Here is a 21,927-nt window from a genome sequence, read left to right on the forward strand (position 1 = left end):
AAGTCTCCAACCCCCTTACCCCAGGTCTGAGAGCAACAGATGTCCGTCCAGTAAACTCGTGCTGGTACAGACTTAAACTAGCCCCCTAATGCACATTTAACTGGAGGTGGTGCAGCCTACCAGAAACATACCTGGCCCCTGCCCCGGAGATCAACCCCAACAATAGCCCAAACTGTACAGGTGGCTACTCTGCCTCTCTGCCCAGGTACCAGCCTCCTCACAAGGGCCGTGCAGTGTAATGTGTCCTGAAATTGTGCTTTTCCTTCACCCATTCTGCCATCATATATTGCCCAATGGAGCTGGAGAGGTGACTGGCGCATCCTCTTACTTGGTTTAAACTCCTCCTCCCCAACTCACAACACCTCCCCCCCCCCCTCCCCCCAACCCTACCCCCTCCCTCTCCCCCCCCCCCCCAACCCTACCCCCTCCCTCTCCCCCCCCCCCAACCTCCCCCCCCCTCTACCCCCTCACGTGGTTTTCCATCACATTCTCATAGATCATCCTCTGTTGTGAGTGATGTGCTGGGTCCCTGGGCATGACATGACATTCCTTGGCATGCCTTTGCTCTCTGCGGAGGAGTTTGGCGTATGCTTACTAGAATAGGACTGTGCTAGTGCATGGAAGATGTTTGCCAGTGCAGTGGCCTGTTTGTCCCACCTGAGCTTTTGATGGTTTCCTGGGACGCCCGCAGCCCATCTATTGGTGCTTTGAGTGAGTGGTTTGCTCTAGCCTCCCACATGTGTGCCAGCCTCATAAGTTTCTAACTAGTCACATACTCCTCCAGGGTCATAAAACCCCACACCGATTAGTACCTTCAGGCAGACATTGATTAGTACCTTCAGGCAGACAGAGAAGAGCAACACATTTCAGACCTGCGTCACCCTTTGTCACTGCTATAAACAAAACCCTCTGTTGTATGGCAAAGGTGCATTCCAGCTAATTCACCATAGCAGCGTTATCGAACTGGTATCGTCCAGGTGCCCGAACACGTTGTATGAGGTCTTTGTTGCAGTAGTGCAGCAGTCTCAACTACGGTGTGAGGCTGTGCACATGAACTCTGTGCCCATTCTAGGGCAAAGAATGGTGATGGGCCTTTTGGGGCCTGGGGGGTTGGGGGTGGTGGTTTGGGGGGCAGTTGCACACTTCCTTTGACAGGTATCCCTCCAGATAAGTGACAATGCCTTTCCCCTCAACTCATTCCGGCATGTCCACCAACTACATATTGCTGCATCTACTCCATTCCTCCGCCCTGCAGGACAGGATCGCCAGGTATTTGTTGAACTCAGATACTCATACCTGCAGTTTTGTCATATCCGTGCCAGTCTCTTTCAGGGATTATTCATTACATTTAACTTTGTTGGCGAGTTTGTGGTGGGCCTCATGAAGGGTGCAGAGGTCTAAAGCCCTTATATTTCTGCTCCAGAACTTCACGAGTGGATGATAAGTGTTCAGGATCAAACGTTGAGGGGCTTGGTGTACAACTGTCCTGGTGTATGGGAGCCACTTTGGGGGGAGGGGTGGGGGGAGTGAGCTTCAAGAACTATCTGCCGCCTCACTCCGTGCCTTCTTTTTCCCCTTTCATGGACTTTTGTGGGGCCCCCAGACTGTTGCTCAGTCTCGAATGTTATTTGCAGTGGGTGGGTGGGTGTGTGCCATGTTAATTATTGGCTTTGGAAGGCTCCGTTGTAATTTTGCTTTTTGGGCCAGCCTCTGGCCCAAGAGAACACCTCAATGTGCCTGTGCCCCCACCTGTTTCTGCCCCCCAACCCCCCCGTTTTAGGAATCATGTTTGTTTTACAAATCAGCATTTGATGCTGATGTGACTCGAAGGGCATTTTGCTAAATTATTTTGCTCAATTATTTTGCTCATGCACACTGGCTCGTAGTTAGAAGCACAAATGGAGAGGGATTTGTTTGAGAATAACAGATGACCCTCCTTCCCCCCCCCCCCCCCCCCCCTCCTCCAAAAAAAAAATCTGTGGTTTGGGTGACACTGAATCAATAACCATTATAAAAGATAGGATTGAGGCATCTGGCTCACCAAATTAATAGGCCTATGTATAATAGGATCTTAACTTGTCATTCTTCGATATTGACTCCAGTCTTATCGCTGTCACAAACTATAAGAAATAAGAATAATCACAGCTTTTAAAGTTTTGACCTTCTATGGATATCAGTGATACATGACATATGACCCATGCACTCTTGTCTGGGCCTGGTGTTGGAGTATGAAAGTCTGAGTTTAGCTAGGAAAGTCCATCCCAATCCCACACCTTTCCATAGTATGAAGTAAGAAGCCCCAAATTAAACACAATTGCATGCTTTCTTTGCATCCTAATTAATCAAAATCTTATCTATTTTCACCTGCCAAAGGATGTTTGATAATGTTCTGTGGTTTTTTGAGGCGCAGCCTGGTACAAAGCTTTCTTATGAATCCTGTATAATAATTTGTGAGCCTTGTTGCCAATACTTTAGCCGGTTTTTATAATCTGTCTTAAGCAATGATATCTGGCAGTAACTGGCACACATACTTAGGTCTTAGGGCCAGATGTACAAAGCCCTTTTGCATTTCTTAACCGTCCTAAACTGCCTTTTCTGATGTACAAAGGCCTTTAGGAAATCTCAAAATTCTACCCTGTAGAAATCACATTTTGCGAACCCTATAATAGGAAATCACAAATGGGGATTAGTTATTTGCGATTTCTATTCTGATGTACAAATAATTTCCTAAACGGGATTTGGGCATTTACGACATAGACTTCAAGTTGATGGCAATTGCAATCCTTTTTTCAATTGCAATAGAGCATGCCCTTTGTAAGAATCACTATTATGAAATTGTTCTCTATACATAAAATTTTGCATTTCCTAAATAGTGATTTCCATGAAATCGCTATTTAGTAAATGTTAAATTGCATTTTAGTACATCGGGTCATTAGACTGATCTAAGTATAAAGCTCATAATTCTCTTATTGTATTCTGGTCTAAAAACCACCTACTTCTCGAATAACTATGTAATGACAGTATCTGTATCAGTTTGCTAATTTTATAATGGTCTGTGGGAAAGCCATTGTCTCTTGGCGCTTTATTATTGGACATACTCAAATGGCTTCTTAGGTCTCCTCTTCTGTTAATTGTCTCTCCAGTGACTCGCGTCCTTCTTTCAAAAGGGTGTCAAAACTGAAATCTTAAAAAAAAATATATATATATATATATCTTTTTTGGGGTTTTCCTGTGATTTTTCTACTACATAATCCTCTAGGAAACATGCAAAGGTATTTGCTTTGTTTACCGGATATGTAGTGAGTTCAACATTTCTAGTCTTAATTGCAGGTGTGGTTTATTGCATCTGTGACGTACGTCTGCAGGCAGCAGTCTTCATGCCTTTTCCTGCTCATAATATCTCCATTTTAGTAGTCGTAAGGCATATTCCGCTTGTGTAGTAAAATTGGTTTTTAGATCCAACCTCCTCTCAAACTGGTGTAATAAATGCAGAGTTGAGCACTATTATATTCTCTCCTTAATGTTTCTATTTCTGCCTCTAACCTAGTTTGTCGTTTCATAGGTTTTCATAGGGCAGAATCTCTCATGAGCTCCCCTCATATGCTTTCCTTTTTGCCCACAGGAGCCTGAATGGATGTAGCTGTGGTTACGTTTGCATCTATGTATGGATGGAGCAAAGCAGGGAGTTTTCTTATCTTGGATGGCTGTGGTTGTTTTATCTTGGATTGTCATCTACCAAGGCATTCACCTTCACCAAATCCACTTGCCTAGGTGGATTTGCTCAAATGGCAGGTTTCTCTTTCTGCGACAATTGTATTGGCATTTTAAGTCATTTTTTCCACCTCAAACGTGTGGTTTTCTCTTGTCATTAGCACACTTTCCAGTTTTTTGGATTTAAGCTCAAGTCTAAATAGGTGTTCTCTTGGAGTTTAGTACTCCAATATTTTTATTTTAGCTATGAAGTGGCCACCCATTACTACTTAGAAGTCTTCACATACTAAAGAGTCAACTGCCCCTATTGACTGGAAAGAATTACACAATCTCTTTTCTTGTTTCCCTTCTACATAACCTGCCTAACATAGCAGATGAAGAGAGCTTCTACCGGGGCTTTATTCCTGTGCCCAGTAAACACCTTTATCTTCAAAAGCAGATAAGCATGGTCTGAAAGAGTCCCACCTAAGTACTCCACCGTGTCCTTCCAGGGGCATGCATCTCAAGTGACCACTCAAAAGTCCAGGCAAGACTACATGTTTGACTGGGGAGGCCTATGTGTGGGATTTTTATCCTCCAATATTAACTCAGTTATGATCTGATGAAATATTTAGTTGTGCCTTAGCAGCTGTGTGTGTATTTGTTGATAGCACTGGAGTACCAATGAGATAGGCCACACACTATGTTAAAATCCCCACCACAAATTATTATCTGGGAATAACAAGATGTGACTTTGTAAGTCATTATAAAAGGGCAGATCACAAGTGTTCGATTAGAGGTGACGATTGTAGTATCCTGCTTAGTACCCATCAAGGCTTGTACAATAGTATAACTGCCATGTGCATCAGATTCAGTGAGTGAGACGAAAGGGAATGCTTCTTTCAATGAGTATAGCCCCACCTCTAGATGATGTTTCGCAACAATGTACTGCCCATTTTCCGAAAGAGCTCCTATAGATACCAGTTACTGTATATGCTATAGGGCTATGCTCACTTATGCCAATTGAGGTTCCTATACCTGGCGTGCCTTATGAGGGTTGTTTAGCCTGCAGAAAAATAAGGCAAGTTGCTGGTTAAAGCGACTAGACCATCCATGGCACCAGCGACAGTGAAGATGGTTACTTCGACATCAACTTCTAGAGTGTGTACGGCTTTGTCAGCTGTAAGACTCGTGTTGACTGTCTTTGTCGACCACAAGTTTGTCAACGTCCGTCTCCTTGCTGGCGCAAAACATTGCTGCACAGTCATCAACACCATCAGAGAGACAATCTGCTCCACCGTTGACACTAATTCCAATGACAACAGCGAAGATCAGACTATTGAAGCCAAAGGCATCCTCCACTATGGCTTTGTCGATGGGCCCGTGGACCGTCACTGCTGAGCCAGAATTTACTTCGCCTAGCAAAGTTTCACCTTTACTACCAGTGTGCCTTCTAGAAATGGGAGGTTTGCTGGAAGAGGATGATGACTGGCCTTTGGAAGATGCCACAAGTCCATCACAGTTGCACATAAATGTCAGTACTCTGAAGTTTAAGCGTAGTCACAAAAAGCAATGTCCATAGTGCACTGTAAAGACACCTTGCAAACAAGGCAGCTAGAGGCTACCACCATTCATGACTGTGTTCATCGTGGAGAGATGTTAATGAGCCTGAAGAGGGTGAGATGCCTCAAGACCAGCTAACTACCATTGGTATTGAATGGTATGACTGTGACCCCTATTTTGGCCACACCAACACCTCCAGCGGCTAGCTCATTCCTAGATGACATAGGGGGATTCCATGCACTTCTAGAGAAACGATTTGTTCTCCTGGTCTCTGTTCAGCAATATCTTATATGATTTTAGAGTCACATAAGTAGTCTGCAAAAAAAAAATCCTTACAATTATTGACTACACCTGATTTGAGGAACTCAAGGTCAGGAAGAACCCCGCTACAGTAGCAGCAGTATCCTCAATGCTGGATAAACATATAAAGCTCCTGAGAACTCTACATTCTGCCTCATTGGTCACCCAAAACCAGATTCAGTTGTTATGCAGGAAGCACAAAGGAGGTTGAAAAACCCAACGATATCCTGTTTAGCTCCTCTGCATAAGAAGGGTAGGAGATTGAACAACATAGGGAAACATTTCTCTGCCATGGTGGCAATCACCATAACGGTGTCTAATGCCCTGGCCATATTGGGTATGTATTACTGCCAAATGTGGTTGGACCGAAATCAAGTCCTAGAGTCTCTTGCAGAGGATAAGACTGGAGGCTAGAGCCAGTCTCTAATAAAGAGAAAGGACATTCTTAGAAATAATAGGTACAGCAATGGATGATGCAGCCCTCACAGGTTTCAGACACATGGCTGGAACAGCTGTCTTAGGAAGGGAGGTATGGTTAAAGGCAACTTCATTGAGACAAAGTTCAGTCAAAAATGTTGGACATGCTTTACAATGACGAGGCTTTATTCAGAAAGCACATCGCCTTACTAGCTATCAAGGCCGATACAGAGACTGCGAGGTCTTTGGGATCACTGCAGCAGAGACAATGTTAATTCTTTTTGAAGTGGTAGAATTAGAGAGAATATTCATTTAGAGTGGGATTCCAACCTTATTCGGATCAGCAGTATTATCAGCAGATTGCAGGTATATCATCAACAGTTCTCTCAGCAATACAGACCTTCACAGACCGCAACTTTCTCCAGACAATCAGGTAGGCGAAGGGCTGCAGTCGGGGGCAAAGGACATGATTCATCCAGGAGACCGTGACATCACAGTGACGCTGGTCGCCTCTACAGTTTTGCTTCCCATTGGAAGTCCATCTCTTCTCACAAATGGGTCTTAGACATCATAATGTATGGTAACACACTAGAATTTATCCAAAAACCTCCACATCCCCTTATCAGGAGATCATACCTGCAACTTCAGTTGTCATGAGAGGAAATAGAGTATCTGATATTGAAGGAAGCAATAGCAGTCGTCGCACAATCGCAGACACGCAGGTTTCTTTCCAACTTCTTTCTGTTGAAGAATGGAAAACGGAGACAGATGTTGGACCTGAGGTAGCTCAACAAGTACCTTTTAAAAAAAAATAAAATAAAAAAAAAAATCATTCAGAATGATTACGCTACAAGATATCATCCAGCCATTAAACCCAGTAGACGCATGACATCGTTGGATCTTCTGGCCTCCTATTTTTATATCGCTCTACCTGTAAAGCCCAGGCGATATCTCAGATTTGAGGAGGCCGCAAGTCACTACCAATCCAGGAATCTACCATTTGGCCTCAAGTCTGTCAAGAGTTTTTACCAAATGCATGGCACTAGTTGCGGCCTACCTGAGAAGAAACTGCCATCAGGTATTTTTTAACCTGAGTGATTGGCTAATGAAAGCAAATCCACACTAGTCTGTAATTAATTCTACAACATCATGCCTTCAACGTTTCTATGATTTGGGCCTTTAAATAAACAAGGAGAATTCGTGTATAATTCCAGACACAATTATTTTTCTGGGAGCAATTCTTAACACACATTTGCAAGGTGTATCTGACAAAAAAGAGTTGCAAAGATAATAGCATTGTTGGCGTCCACCCTATCAAGAAAAAGGTCCACTTCAGTAAGGCAATTCAAATCATTTAGGGGAATGGCATCATCATACATTCCGCTCATCCCGAACTGCTATTTGTACATAAGACCACTGCAAGAACAACTGGACAAGCAATGGACGCAGGGCACAGGCTAACTTGACAATGTTGTACGTACAACAGCTGAAATGGTGAGCGCCTTGCAATGAAGGATGAAAAATCTACATTGCAATGGGTTTAACGTTCTTGGTCAAAGTGGCAAGCTGTCATAACGCATACCTTGGAGGAAGGCTGGGGACCACATCTCCTATACTTTGAAACTGGGCAATAAGATGTTAGATCAGGAAAAGTAGAAACATAACTTCTTGGAGCCAAAGGTGGTGGCTTTGGGGTTCAGGGCTTTTTTACCAAGAGTAAAAGTGTTGTAAGTCTTGATTTGAACAGACAGTACAATCACAGTGTTCTATTTAAACCAGCAAGGTGGAACAAGTTCACTTCTGCAGTCCAGGGAGACGCAGGACATGGTGTCTTCAGCACAAACTCTCTGAAAGTGAATCGTGTACAGGGCAAGGAAAACTAGTGGGCAGGTAAGTTAAGCGGGTTCATTAAAGACTGCCACGAGTGGGAGATGTCGGACACAAAACTCAGCAAAATGTTCAGCAAATCTATGGATCTGTTTGCTACTATGGTGAACAAGAAATGTAGACACTGCTTAAGCAGATTACTGCACAAGGGATCATGGGGATATTCACTTCAAATGTCATGAATAGGAATAGTTGCATATGCCTTTCCGTCGATGTCTTTAATTACAAGAATGCTGCACAAGATGAAACGGAAACCATGCAGGATTATTAAAATAGCACCAGTGTGGCTGAGACAATTTTGTGAAACAGAGCTTCTTCTAATGTCAGAACAGCGACACATTCCACTCAAACAAGTCCCAGCATGGCTCGTCTGAAACAGAGGCCATGTTATTCATACAAATCTGGAATCTATCAGTTTAGCAGTCTAGCTACAGAATACAACAGATTTCACCAGCATCATTATTTCCCACCAATGCAGAGGTATTTTAGCGAAAGCTAGAGAGAAATCAGCGAATAAGTCATACAAAACAAAGAGGGAAAGTTTTTGTAATTGGTGTGCTTCAAACGAGTGTCACCCATTCTCTTCAAAGCCTGCGCAGATGCTGCGGTACCTACTGTATTTAGCTCAGTCTGGTCTAAGTCACAGCTCGATTAGAGTACACCTAGTGACAATTTTAAGATTCAGACACTCTAGGAGTAATGTCCCTGTGGTCAGACGGGCTGATAAAAGAATTCCTTAAAGGGATACTTTCGGCTTATCCATTGGTAAGAAAACCATTGAATACAGTTCTAGAGTAACTCGTGAGAAGGACTCTTGAGCCTAGCTGACATAAGACATACATGGAAAGCAGCTGTTCCCTTAGCACTTGAATCTGCAAGACGAGTTAGTGCAATACAAGCATTTATTGTGCAAGAGCCATAGTTGCAGTTCAAAAGACCGTTATCGTGCATACTAATCCTTGCTTGATACCTAAAGTACGTACAGATTTCCACTTCAATAAACCAAATGTCTTAGTCATTCTTTCACGACCCGTCAAAGCAGAAGTGCCTCATACCCTAGATGTGAAAAGATGTTTGTTCTTTCTGAATAAAACTTCAAAGGCTTTCAGAAAAACTAATCAGCTCCTGGTTGCATTTGCACCCGCAAGAAAAGGTCAATTGGTGTCAAGAGGGACTGTAGTGAGATGGGTATTGGCTCCTATGACTATCATGAGAGCGGGGAAGGCTGCTTACATCAAGGATGTGCCCCCACTCAACCAGAAGTGTCAACCTCAGCAGCTTAATTTGCAGGCGTGTCTTGCCTGACCTATGCAGAGCTGCCACATGATCCAACAGGCATACCTTTACCAGGCATGACTGTCTATATGCTGTAGGTAATGAGGACACAATGGTGGGTCAAGCAGTTCTTTCAAATTTGTTTCAATGAGCTGAGCTTATTTGCCTTCTTTGTAAATGGTTACTATATAGTGGAGCATGGGGGGGGAGCAGTGCTTCCATGCCTTCTCGAATTAGCAGCATCTTGCTGCAGTTTTCATTCATAAAGATACACGTAGCAGTGTGTCTAAAAGAAGACAACCTCCTCCTCCCGGATTTCTGTTGTTAATGACCTTTTAGAATGCTTTAGAGAACTTTAATATCCGTTCAAGGAACCCTTCTCCCTTTGAAATGATTATAGTTTTATCAAAAACATTGACTCATTCAGAAGGCCTCTTTTGTAAGTGCTTCCAGGAAGACAGTTTTTCTAGTGAAAATTACATCTGCCATAGGTACTATAAGGAACCATCTACAGAAATCAAGGACAAGGTAATGACAAGGACACCTCAATTTCCTTCCGAAGGTGGTGTCTAATTTCTATTTTAATCAATTACTCTTTCAATTGTCTGAGAATCCTTCTTCAGTTGAAAGGGCTTTGTATTTAAAGGATAAAAAGTCTTAAAATTCTGTCTCTAGATGTTTTTTCCTGCATTGTTTGTTTCAGTAATGCTAACAAATCTGTGTTGGGTAGACCTAGAGTGTATTCCCTTGGCACCAGTGTTGCTACTGTGGCAGTGCTGAGGAGTAGCTCAATGACAGATTATTTTACATCTGTCATGTAGATGTTTGAACACGCTTTCACAAAATATTATTGTCTTGGATTCTAGAGCTAATGCCCCAGTGGAACAAGCCTGCAGAATCATTGCAATTATGTTCTGTAGTATTTTTTTTTTTCTTTGCATGTGTTTTTCTGCCTTTAGAAGGAATGGGTTTCTTATTTGTTATGACTAATAATTAAGATCGTTCGGGTAAAAGGAACAATTGCCTACCTGAAAACCTCGTTCTCCTCCGTGGAATCTTCATTACAGTCTTAAGCAACCTACCCTGCTTGGAGGAAATACAATGAGAACTTATGCCCAGTTTTTCATGAATCTTCATCTTTGTGAAAAAACTGGCTCAGCATCCACGTACAGTGCATAATGGAATACTGGGCGTAGTTGACGGAACAGCTCAGTTTTCCCAGCCTTTCAGGCTTCAGCTTTTAGACTACATTGCTCCTGTTTTCTCAATTTTCCTTCAATAAAACGTTTGTGAAAGCTTTCAGATCACTAGGTTACTTTTAGTGACTGTTTTTAAAGTAAATTTTTAACGTAAATAAGCAGACATTGGTGAATATAGCCTTCCTAGGCTGTTTCAAAGTTTTTTTTTTTCCCTAGAATTATTTTCCTCAAAATGAGTATATATAAATTATATACCTTTTTTTTTTTTTTTTTTCAACATTTTATTTATTTTTCTTACAAGTGCCGACATATCGTTCATAGGCTGGATAAATCAGTTATGATTATAATGAAGACTCCTCTGGAGAACTAGGATTATAGCTCACTTTTCTTTTTAGGCTTTTCAGTTGTGATGTGGTTGTCATAGTTGACGATCACGAGCAATTTGTGAACCTACAAAAAAAAATAGCCATTTTGTTCTTCTATGATTGAGCTTAATGACAAGACAGTGACATTCTAAAACCTGATTGCATATTTGCTTATCTTGTTCGTGGCTATAGAATTGGACCAGAAGTGTCAACGTTTTGAAGGTGAGTATGTACTTTAGATACCTTATTGCAGCAGGGGTGTACTTTAGCAGCTCGAACTTTCTCACCACTTGTAAGAAGGGATCATCTTGCTATTATGTTTAGTGTTCATGAATATCAATGACGGTTTCTTGAAAGAAAACAATGCTACCTACCTACCTGTAACACTAGTTCTCTGGCAGTGGCAGCATGAATAAGTTCATGAACAACTTGCCCTCCTCCCATGTGAAGTCAGGAAAGTAGGAACAGTTGTTTCTTCTCGAGACCTTGTGGCTTGTATCGCTGTCAAAAGGAAGCAACGGTCTGTCTCACTATGCTGCATGCTGCTGTTGATCCAGGGGTGGGTAACCTTAATGTGACAGCAAAGTTTTTTTTTTTTTTTTTTCTTCTCCTCCTCCTCCCTTTGTGCTGCGTGTATGCCAAAAGGTTTGTCCCCCTTTTTAATCATTTTTAAAAATAGGATATGAATTGCTTCTGAGCAGTATGGCTTTTTTTTTTTTAAACCCATTTTAAGTTTACATTCTGTTTTCCTTAGGTTAATGCTAATTATTTCAGTGTGATAGACCAGATGTTCCCATGCACTGCACTACATATGCAGTGAGAACCATTTCTATTGGGAAAAGTATGGGAACCCTGGGTGGTAGAAAGGTTGTGGATATTGGCAGGTTTGTATTTGAATCCATGCAAGTTAGATTGCTTAAGACTCATCGGGGGTGTCTACTTTTCTTAAATGTTTGAGTTTACTAGGTCTCCCTGTGTGATGGCTCTGCTCTGACCCAATACTGCTGCTATACCCACATAGCCAAAATGGGCACATTTGCAAGTCAAACTTCTGATGTCTCCTCGTTGTGTTCTGGAGCCTGGTCTGTTACAATATTTAGACCCATCGCTAGTGGGGTACCACTTTTATAGGAAGAAGTGTTGAACATCCATTATCAATTGAAAATCTCTTCCCTTTCGGTTTACAGATATAATCCGGTCTGCAAAATGGTCTCTAAATGACAAGATAGTGTGGGTAAGCCCAAAATTGATACCCACTGTTCCTAAACTCCGTATCTTGGGCACCTTGCAAAAGTGCATAGGTTTTCTTCAAACCCATTTTTCATTCATCAGAATTTACCGTAGGAATTGAAGCATTTTTGGTATACAGTGAAAAACCATGCTGCAGGTCAGTTGGTTCTGCTTGTTACGTGGACAGGTGAAGTTACGGGAAGCTGGGAAGATGCGTATCATAGCACAGCAAATCTTTGGTTGATGAAATGATTTCTTCCACAGCACTGTTTTGCCATAAAAAAGAACAAAAAAAACTTTTTGCTATATTTGACTAATTTCTTTGTTCTTTGTAAGGGACTCTGCTAGCTCTGGTACTCTAACCAAAAAACAAGGGGAGTATCCTATCACCCTCGCCTGCTTAGGATACTAATGAAACAATGCTTGCAAAAAAGATTTAGCAGGAGAGGGACAAATTAAATAATGATTACACACAACCAATAATAACTCTTGGTTCGAAGGAATACAACTATTTTCCATTATTTATTATATTTGTCAATGTACACACTCATCTCAGGATCAGAGGAAGACTTCCTATCTATAAACAACTGACACTACAGTGGAACTATATACACTTATCTATACATATTTACAAAAATAACAGACAAGTGAACCACATAGTACATATGATATAAAAAAAGTTTTTTTTATATATACATGTGCCCTACTCCAACGATTCATAGAATAGTCACAACACAAAATACAGTAAACAAAGTGATCAACAATTATATGGTAGCCAAGGATCCTGCACCCAGCTGTATGCTACCTTAATTTTCTTTATACAAGATAGCAAGTAGTGCTATATAAGTTATTTAACAATAAATTGATTATTTGCTCAGACTCCTTGGACCCATTGGGGATATGTCGACGCGTTTCGGCCTAGCAACTCAAGGCCTCGTCAGGACTGTTGGAGAGCACTGGCACCTCTTCCCATATAGTTATGGGACGTACAAGAGCTAGAATCCTCTGTTTTCAGGTGCTATCTGCTGGCGCCCTTCGTATATGCACCGGCGACTGTATAATGATTTCATTGTGTTTTCTTTTAACTTCTGAATCCCGCCACAAGTCCGCAAGCTCTGTGTCAATGCACGCTGGGTACTCTGAGCATACCAAATATAGGGTAACAGATTTGACATTCAGACCTCCCTCGGGTCAAATTCAAATTATCCCAAACATTAAAAAATAAAATAAAAAGCATTGGCAAAGCCAATACCTCTCGTCTGTATGAGCTATTGCCTCTGTCAATGTGTTTTAGCCATGTTGCATACCAGCTATTGAGCAATGGTAAAAGTTAGTGGTGGGAGTTAGTCGCAATATGGTGTGGTAATGCATTGCCATTAAAGACAACACATTTTCAATTGAAACGACCATTATATTTGCACAGACGTACAGATTTATTGATAAAACTATACAGAGCACAATGTGCAAACTGCATCACCTAGAATATTTTATTTGGATTGTATTAAAATGTTTCCCGCACACTTCAGAATTCCTTAGTACTTTCCTAATTGATATATTCTGAAATATTTGCATAGTTAATGTACAGACATTTTAATGTTGTTAGGAAAAAAGCCTTTCCTTTTACACCCCCAGATTGGCAGATAAATCCTATCACTCTGAAGTCAGAAAAAGAAAATTAAACACCAAGCTCCCTCAGAAGACCGAGCCTAACCTTTTACCTGTCTTTGAATGCACAGCAAATGTGACAAGATAAGAACAAAATGTAAAGGCCTGTTAGCCCATTTACTGTAGTCTTCCACGAGTGCTTGCTTCCGGTTATGCTCCACAGGAGTGACAGACATGCTGGACAGCCTGAAACAAAGCCTGCAAATAGAAAGCATGCAAACATGAGTTACAAAGCCAGTGGTAAACAATGGGCAGAATGCATTCTTAGGTCCGCTTTCAGAATGTCCTCGCAGTCTTTAGCAGCCACCTAGCTGCTCTGACTGGTAGGCTCTGACTTTTAAAAAAGGCTCCGGGCTGTAAAAGCTTAAGCAGCTACGGGGTTAAAAGTGCAATATTGTTATACAAACGTTCACCCCTCTTGGGTATTTAATTAGTTTGCTTTGTTGGAGTTTTTTCTCTCCGGCTTTAAAAGATTTCCAGGGGCAGAGGATGGATTTATTTATATGGATTTATTGAGCTACCCTTCTAACTACTGTTAAGAGGTAAGAATGTTTGCTTATCCGGAGCCAAGATGCTTCAAGGGGTGAATATGCACTTTTCAAAAACTTGTTATGCAGCACTCTAATAAGCACTTCATGATATATGTCCGACAGCTGTACAAGGGAAACGCACCTACAAGAGTCCACCACGGGTCCCACTGGTTTTGTCAACAAGCAACAGATGTTGAGTAAAACTTCCATACTTTCACTTTGCATATTAAGTGAGTTTGTGGATTCCGGGCTCCTCAGATTGTGCTTTGGCAGGGGGTTGGACTGTAATGCAATTTCCCTCATTTAGCTTGACTAGATGTTAGCTTCGCTCTCAATGGCTGTGCCCCTAATACTGATCGAGGTACATTTGATTTAGTGGGAAGTAATACACTTTCTTTAGAAGAGGCTTGGTAATGAAAGACAATGGCTTAACCTAAAGTGAAACTATGCAGTCTTACTTTAGGAGTCTAAATCTGATGCCTAAACTGAATAAAATAGTACAATGAAACACCCTCCTTGGAAGTGTTCAGCAGGCTTCTGTCAGTTGGATGGTGAACATCTGCAACAGACTATTTGGACGGGGAAGAAGCTACATTGTGGTTTACAGGTTTGCATCTTTGACACGTCTGTGTTTGATCTAGTGTGATATCGGCAGTGGTTCTTCCTAGATGGCAGACTGAAATAATGCTTTCTGTTGTTTAGTATCAGATTTCGGACTTTTTTTCAAATGGTTAATTTTCAGAATAAATGTTTAGAAATTAGATATCTGTTCACTGATCTATAGTTTTTAAGTAACCAGATCTTGTGTGAATTGCGGGGATATTTTTTTTAAAACTATTCTTTCATGTATTAATCTCCTTTATCCCAGGTGACGTTACATGACATGATCCTTAAGAACATAGAAAAGATCAAGAGACCCCGGAGCAGCAATGCAGATGCCCTCTATTGAAAGGCTTCAACATTAAAGGACTGTGTTCGACTGAAGACCATCATTGCCTTGGTTCCTTGCACGACATTGACTATCAAGCAAAACTGGCTGGAAATATTAAGCACACTGTTTTTAAGTTACAATTTAAACAAAGCTTCCATTTAGTTAGTGTTGTGCTTTAATTTTATTTGGTTCTCAGGAATTTTATCCTTCCCTCCCCCCACCCCCAGCCTAAATAACATGGTTTTATTTTAAAAGCCGAGGCACTTAAATGTAAAAATTTTGAACGCTGGCGTTAGTGTTTGGGTGGAGTTGGCAGTTTTTTCACTTATTTTTCCAAACTGGTAATAAATGGAGGCTTATTTCAGACAACTTTATCTTAATTCAAATGAAAGTAAAGCTCGCTCGCCATATGTTTGGATGTTTACTGATAAAAATCGCAAACTGGATATTGACCCTGGTGTTGGGCTCTAAAGGATGGTAGGTCCTTTGTAAGACCTGAGTCTTGATTGCTCTGTGGCTGCTTTGTAGTGTTCGTGACTAGATCCGTTCCCATTGCAAGATGTTGTGGAACTCTTTTTTTGACTTTCTAAACATTGCTTATGCTTTGGGCTGATTCAAAGGTGTGAAACAAATTGAGTTGGCATACCCCCTGCTAAGCAGTTTGGTACTGACTGAGACATAATTTAACTTACAAATTCAATAAGATCCTTTGGGAATACTTGTGGTCACATTGATCTGAATAAGGATGTGTTGGGCGCATAGATTTCAGGTATCATGAATGTAATATTTGTTTGAGTGTGAGTCCTTGGCATCACTGGCAACATAGCCAGACAGGTTGTATACAAAGAGGTCTAGAGAAAGCGGTACATATCACAGGGTGGGGGCGTCCAGTCTTTCTGCTGCTGTCCAAGTCGTTTATTTTTGCTTTCCATGGTCCATTGCACAGAAATGGATACCGGTGAGTTGCTGAGCTGCTCACATTTTACAGCTGTTTAATTAGACTTTTGTGCTTTCCCTCTGTATGGTATAAATTTGTGTTGGGATGAGTTGATATGTTAGATTTAAGAATTTTATCTATGCCAACACTGTGACAGGCTTTAATTGTATATTTCATTGGCATTCTGTTATGCTTTGGTGTCGTTTCCCTCCTTGCTAGATACAAATTACCTCTTAGGCCATAAGGATTGGTGTTCCAGACAAGTTTTCATTCTCACCTCCCACAAAAACAATCTTTGCACCACGAACTCGGCATTGCAATCCCAGTTTTCTGATGCTGGGAAGCCTCTTCCTACAATGTTGAATATTTGACTGCATGCATGTAGGTTTCTACCAGCTGCAATGCCTTAGATGAATAAATGGCTGTACCGTATCTTCCCTTCTGTTTTTTTAAATGTGATCTACATCCTGTCTCTTGGGTGATTGACTCATGCTCCATCAGTCCTAAGCAACCTGAAAGGAAGAAACCGTTGAACATGGTATTCAATCACTAAAATGATAATGTCTGTAATATCTTTATACTTCTTTTAAGTTGTCTTTATTGATAAGTCAGTGGGTGTTATGTTCCAGAGCAATGTGAACGAATTGCTACGTAAGATGCAAACCTCCACCTGGATAAAATGTTCAGTGGCTGACTTTTTCCTGGCCCATGTGTGATGACCAATCTCTCTCGGCTTCCCATTGTGTGAAGTGTGATGGTTCCATTTGCATCTGGATTTCTGCAAGATGACAATAGTTACAATTTGAATAGAACAGGGGCTCTTTCCATAACTGATCAGGACCGAATCTATGAATTTTTGTCCATTTTCCAAAGTATTGATTGGTGGTGTCCAGCCTTAAATTGTTTTTTATTTTGATATTCATTGTTGTTGGATGGTTCTGATAAAGGAACGTGTGTAAAATTTTAAACTGTCAATATTAAAAGTGTTCAGTAAATACATTTGTTTGCGTTTTTGAATTTCCAGTGAGACTGCAATCAATTTTATAAATGTGATGCTTGTTAGAAATAATGCTTTCTGCTCATGGGCTGTCCTCATTTTGTACGAGTTTTTTTTTCCGTTTCCTAAAAAGAGGCTTTTGGAAACCCCTGCCAACCTCGCCCGTTGAAGCATGCTGCTCTTTACCTATTCACTAAGTCAATCACCTTTCCCAATGTGCGCCATTTCTTTAGAACTTTTACTGTCCTGCATATTTAGCAAGTATCGTTGAATTGAATAATTTGTTGTATAGATAATAAAATCCAATACAATTAGACAAAAAAGAGGAAAACAAGGAAATACTAATGCAATCAAAAGCTGAATACATGCTAAAAACTCACCGTGAGTAGGACGCACATGACATTTTTAGAAAAGTGTTCCTGCCTGAAAGTATAGAACAGTCCTACAATATAAAAGTAGAATATACCACCAAGCCCAGAACTCCGCAAATACATAAGATGAAAAAAAATACATAAAGCCCTGGCCCTAAAGTGCATAGTGCGTTAATGACTACAGTAAATACCAGCATATGCCATTAAAACTCCACAACCTAACCAATAACGGGCAGTATGGCAAGAGCGGGGGAAAAAATTCCAATTATGCTTATCCATTGCTCGCAGTGCCACTAAATTTAGATTGGCCAATTTTAATGACTCTAATCAATAACACATTTAGCATTGAATTAGCAGAGTCCAGAGACTGGTTAATGGCCTGTCGACCGGCGCGAATTCTCAGTTCGTTCAATTTGCTCCGAAGCAGGAATGTATGCTCCTTTAGTAAAGCTGGGCACAGACAAACCACATGATCAATAGTTTCGTCCGCGTAGCTACAACCTCTACATGTCACGCCTTCCCCGGAAGATAGCCGCCATTGAGGTAGATGTTTAAGGATTGACGATTGGGGTTTCTTAAAAGCCATAACTGCCTTTTTCAACCGGAACCCATAAGAACAGGAAAGAAAGCTGGAAGGGGCACCTGGCTTAAAGGATTTAATTACTGACCAGGCATGCTTCCGTTGAGCAAGGAGGGAGCGATCTGAGTGATACAAATACAGTTGAATGAACCTTTTTACATCTAGATTGAACCTGGTTTTGGGGTTGGGGGGAATTACTTGCCCAAAGATCGTCTGCACCCAGCCACCATTTGCATTCAGCCAAAAAATGGAAGTATGATCCCTTCGGTTTAGACTCACTGATTTCCTGCCACAAGACTGCCATCCGTGGCACAACGCAGCTTATCACAGAGCTGCCAAAAAGCACTGGCACCAACTGCCACCGAATCCAGAAGCCCAAATTCCAGCCGTACCTGCGCGGGTGAAGCAAGGTGCGGGACATGAAAGACACTCTTATAGATTTTGTTGACCAGCCTATTAAATAGGCAGGAGCCTTTACCCAACAGAATTTACTCCAGTATTGGAACTTTCATAGATTCACATGCTTGAATCATTCCCCGTCGTCGAGATGGGAGTCCCCGTGCACTACAAAAAACCATGCTCAATTGCATATAAAGCTCTAAAGCCTCTAACTTAGAAACATAAGTCATTTTGTAAAAAAAGGACCATACTTAAGACAACCAATCAGCTCACACCACCCTCTAGAACCCTCCTGTGAGGAGCGGACTTCCCTTAGATTTTCCACCACACATCGTGCTAAGGAGTCTCTCGAGCTCTGCTCAGTTTTTCTCCTCTCCTTCCTGAGGCGATTTGGATTCTTTTTCTCTTCAGGAGTTATTCAAGGTGGGCCAACCTGGCTACCATGTCAAACACCTAAGAAAGGGCTTTTTAGAACCTGTGCTACCTGCATGAAGAAAAGACTGCATGTGGAGGACTGCATATATTGTCTCTACCCTAGCCATACACCTAGAGACTGTAAGGTATGTAGGACCTTTTCTACTAAAACTCTAAAGGACGGAGAAGGTCGCCTTCTACTTCGGCTACAAAAACTGAAATCCAGAGACACTCCAGTTTCTGATGAAGACATTGCCTATTCCTCTGTGTCTGTGGTAAAAACACCTGTGAAGAGACAAGCTGAAGTTTCTTCAGCAGATTTTTGTACAACTTTTCTGGGCGGTTCTTTTGAAGTGTCCTCAAAAATGTATAGCCCTTCAAAGAGGATGAACTCTAAAGCTTCAGATTTCAAATACAAAAAGAGGCCTGTCTCTGAGCCATCAACCCCACCAGTCAAGGTAAAACATACCTTCAGGAAGCCAATTTCTGCACCGTCGAGGGGATCATCATCGATGGCTCATGCCTGAACGACGACATCTACTGTCACCACACTGTGTCAGTGGCAGCAACCGGCTCTTCGTCGACAGTCTGCTCATTCTCGTCGACGGCATGCCCTATCTCTTCGCAGCACTCTTCTTCAATGAGACCTACCTCCTCGGCGCTGATACCGTCGACGGTACACCTGTTGGTGAAGACCCTGCCGACGACTGCCTCGTCAACGATGCTTCTACCGTCGACTGGTTCGTCGACCAAGCAACAGTCAACGACGTCGATGACACTCCAACTGTAGACGATGTCTCAACCGTCTATGCTTCCACCGTCTGATGATCGATCTGTCTAAACTCTCGTTGACGGTACCACCGATGATCATTTTGTCGACAGCACCACCATCGGCGACATCTTGTCGACAATGAAGGTTACAGCCCTTGCCTCTGTTCTCATCGACGGACCAAGCTGCGCAAAGTAGGCTAAAGAAGTACCATTTGACGCCCTCACTAACATCTCTTAGCAAGGTTTCCAGCCTTTTACCTTAACACCTGTTAGATGATGATGACTCGGAGGAAGATGGCATTTTTGGAGTGGCCAGTAGCCCTTCCCAGTTACGGGTTAAATGCCAGGAATATTCAGATGACGATGGTTCATACTATGACCAAAGTTATTATGAGCAGCAACAGCCGGGGCTGATGGTTCTTCCCCAGGGAATGGTTTCAGACTTGCAAGCAATGTTGGTGGACTATAAAGAACATTTTCCATCGAAGCCTTCATCTGTGCAACAACCAATACTTCTGGCTATGCCACCAACTCCCCAGTTGCAACAACCACATCATACACCTCCACCAAGACCACAGCATTCTACAATTTCTACACCAATGCAGCAAGTTACTTCTGACGCGGAGAAAGGCGAAATACAGACTGGGAATGACAAATGGGACGATTATATCATACCAGCGCCTGCATCTCCTACATCACCTGTTGTAGAGTCTCCACCTGAAGACATCGGTGGCTTTCATAACCTACTTGCGCGAGCAGTCTCATGGTTTGATCTTCTGATGCCTGCAACTCAGCGGGATTGCTTCCTCTACGATTTTAAAGAGCCCCACAGAAAAATGGTCGGGTCTATACCAATAATAGATCATTTGAAGCCAGGGCTTGAAGATCATGCAGAATCCTGCAACAGTCCCTGCAGTGCTGCCGAGGATGGACAAAAAATATAAGCCTACTGATGATGCTCCTGCTTGCCTCTCAGGCCACCTGAAACCAGACTCTGTAATTTCACAAGCTGCCCAACGTCGCTCTAGAAACCCCTCCACACCGTTGACAACACCGCCGGATAAAGAGGGACAACGCTTCGATAACATCGGCAAGCGTTTTTCCTCGTCTGCTATTGTGGTAAGGGCGGCCAATTCCCTTGCTCTACTTGGTAGATATGATCGGCAGCTCTGGTCAGACATGTCCCAATCCTTAGAAGAGCTTTCGTAGAGTGCCAAATCAGAATCTAAAAAGGTGCTCATTTAATGTCAACGATCTTCAGCAGAGATAGATTGTGCGCTTGATATTGCAGCCATGGGATTTAGACTACTCGCTGGGTCATCGGTCTTGAGGCGTCCGGGTTGGCTCAAAGCCACTAACATTCACCCCTGAGGTGCAGACAAAGATTTTTAATCTTCCTTATGACGGGGAGGCGCTTTTTGGAAAGCACGTTGACGATGCTATTCAGACTATAAAGTCTGATACAGGGACAGCAGGATCATTGGGCACTCTACATTACAGGAAGGTGCCCTTTCGAAGAGGCAGAGGTCATCCTTCCTTTCGTGGAGGATACCAGCACTAAGTATCCATCTTACTCCTCCACATTCCAACCTTCTAGGCTACAATATCAACCGAAGCAACAGCCTCCCGTGGCTTACACCAGACCCTACCACAAGACCAAGTCAGGGCGAAAATCTAAAGAGTCTGCATGTATGCAATGACTGCCTACCACCAGTTTCTCCTCCCTCCTCTCCTACAATTTTCCATGTGATATTAAAAAATCATGTCCAACGCTGGCAGCAAATTACGAAGGACAAGCGGGTGCTGGATGTAATTTGATTTGGGCACCTGTTGGAATTCATTCAGATTCCTCCATTAATGCTTCCATCCCAGTCCCGACAAAAACATCTTTGTCTGCTCTGCTTAGAAGTAGCGACCATGCTAAAGAAAGGGGCCATAGAGGCCGTTCCATATTCCCAGAGAGGGAAGGGTTTCTACTCTCGTTTCTCTCTTTCGGAAGAAATCTTGCTTATGGAGGCTAATCCTGGACTTGCGAGAGCTGAACAAGTACCTCAAGAAACAAACATTTCAGATGGTTACCCAGCAAGACGTCCTCCAGGCGTCTCTAGACCTTCAAGATGCGTACTTCCATATTTCCATTCATCCACTGCACATGAAGAACCTGAGATTTATGGTCAGCGGCAAACACTTCCAATTCAAGGTCCTCCCCTTTGGGCTACGTTCAGTACCATGAATCTTCACCAAATGTTTGGCCCCAGTTGCAGCCTACCTAAGAAGAAAGAAGCACCAGGTTTTTCCTTATCTAAATGACTGGCTAGTGAAAGCTCCAGATGCCCAGTCAGCACGAAAGTCAGTCAGGGTGAGAATGTGCTTTTTCAAAGAATTAGGCCTTTTTCTCTAAACAAG

At 42.2% G+C, this 21,927-nt stretch overlaps 1 protein-coding gene across 2 annotated transcripts in view; it reads left to right on the plus strand.

Annotated features, from left to right (window-relative positions):
- PSME3 (proteasome activator subunit 3) overlaps positions 1-16,988 on the plus strand; it is a 201,045-nt gene extending 184,057 nt beyond the window's left edge. For both annotated transcript variants that reach the window (XM_069237733.1, XM_069237734.1), the window contains one exon: positions 14,990-16,988. In XM_069237733.1, coding sequence (XP_069093834.1) covers positions 14,990-15,070 — 81 coding nt within the window. In that variant the 3' untranslated portion in view covers positions 15,071-16,988. The remainder of the gene's footprint in view (positions 1-14,989) is intronic.
- The last annotated feature ends 4,939 nt before the right edge of the window (positions 16,989-21,927 follow it).

The sequence above is a fragment of the Pleurodeles waltl genome, chromosome 6, assembly GCF_031143425.1.
Source record: "Pleurodeles waltl isolate 20211129_DDA chromosome 6, aPleWal1.hap1.20221129, whole genome shotgun sequence".
NCBI classification, from domain to species: domain Eukaryota; kingdom Metazoa; phylum Chordata; class Amphibia; order Caudata; family Salamandridae; genus Pleurodeles; species Pleurodeles waltl.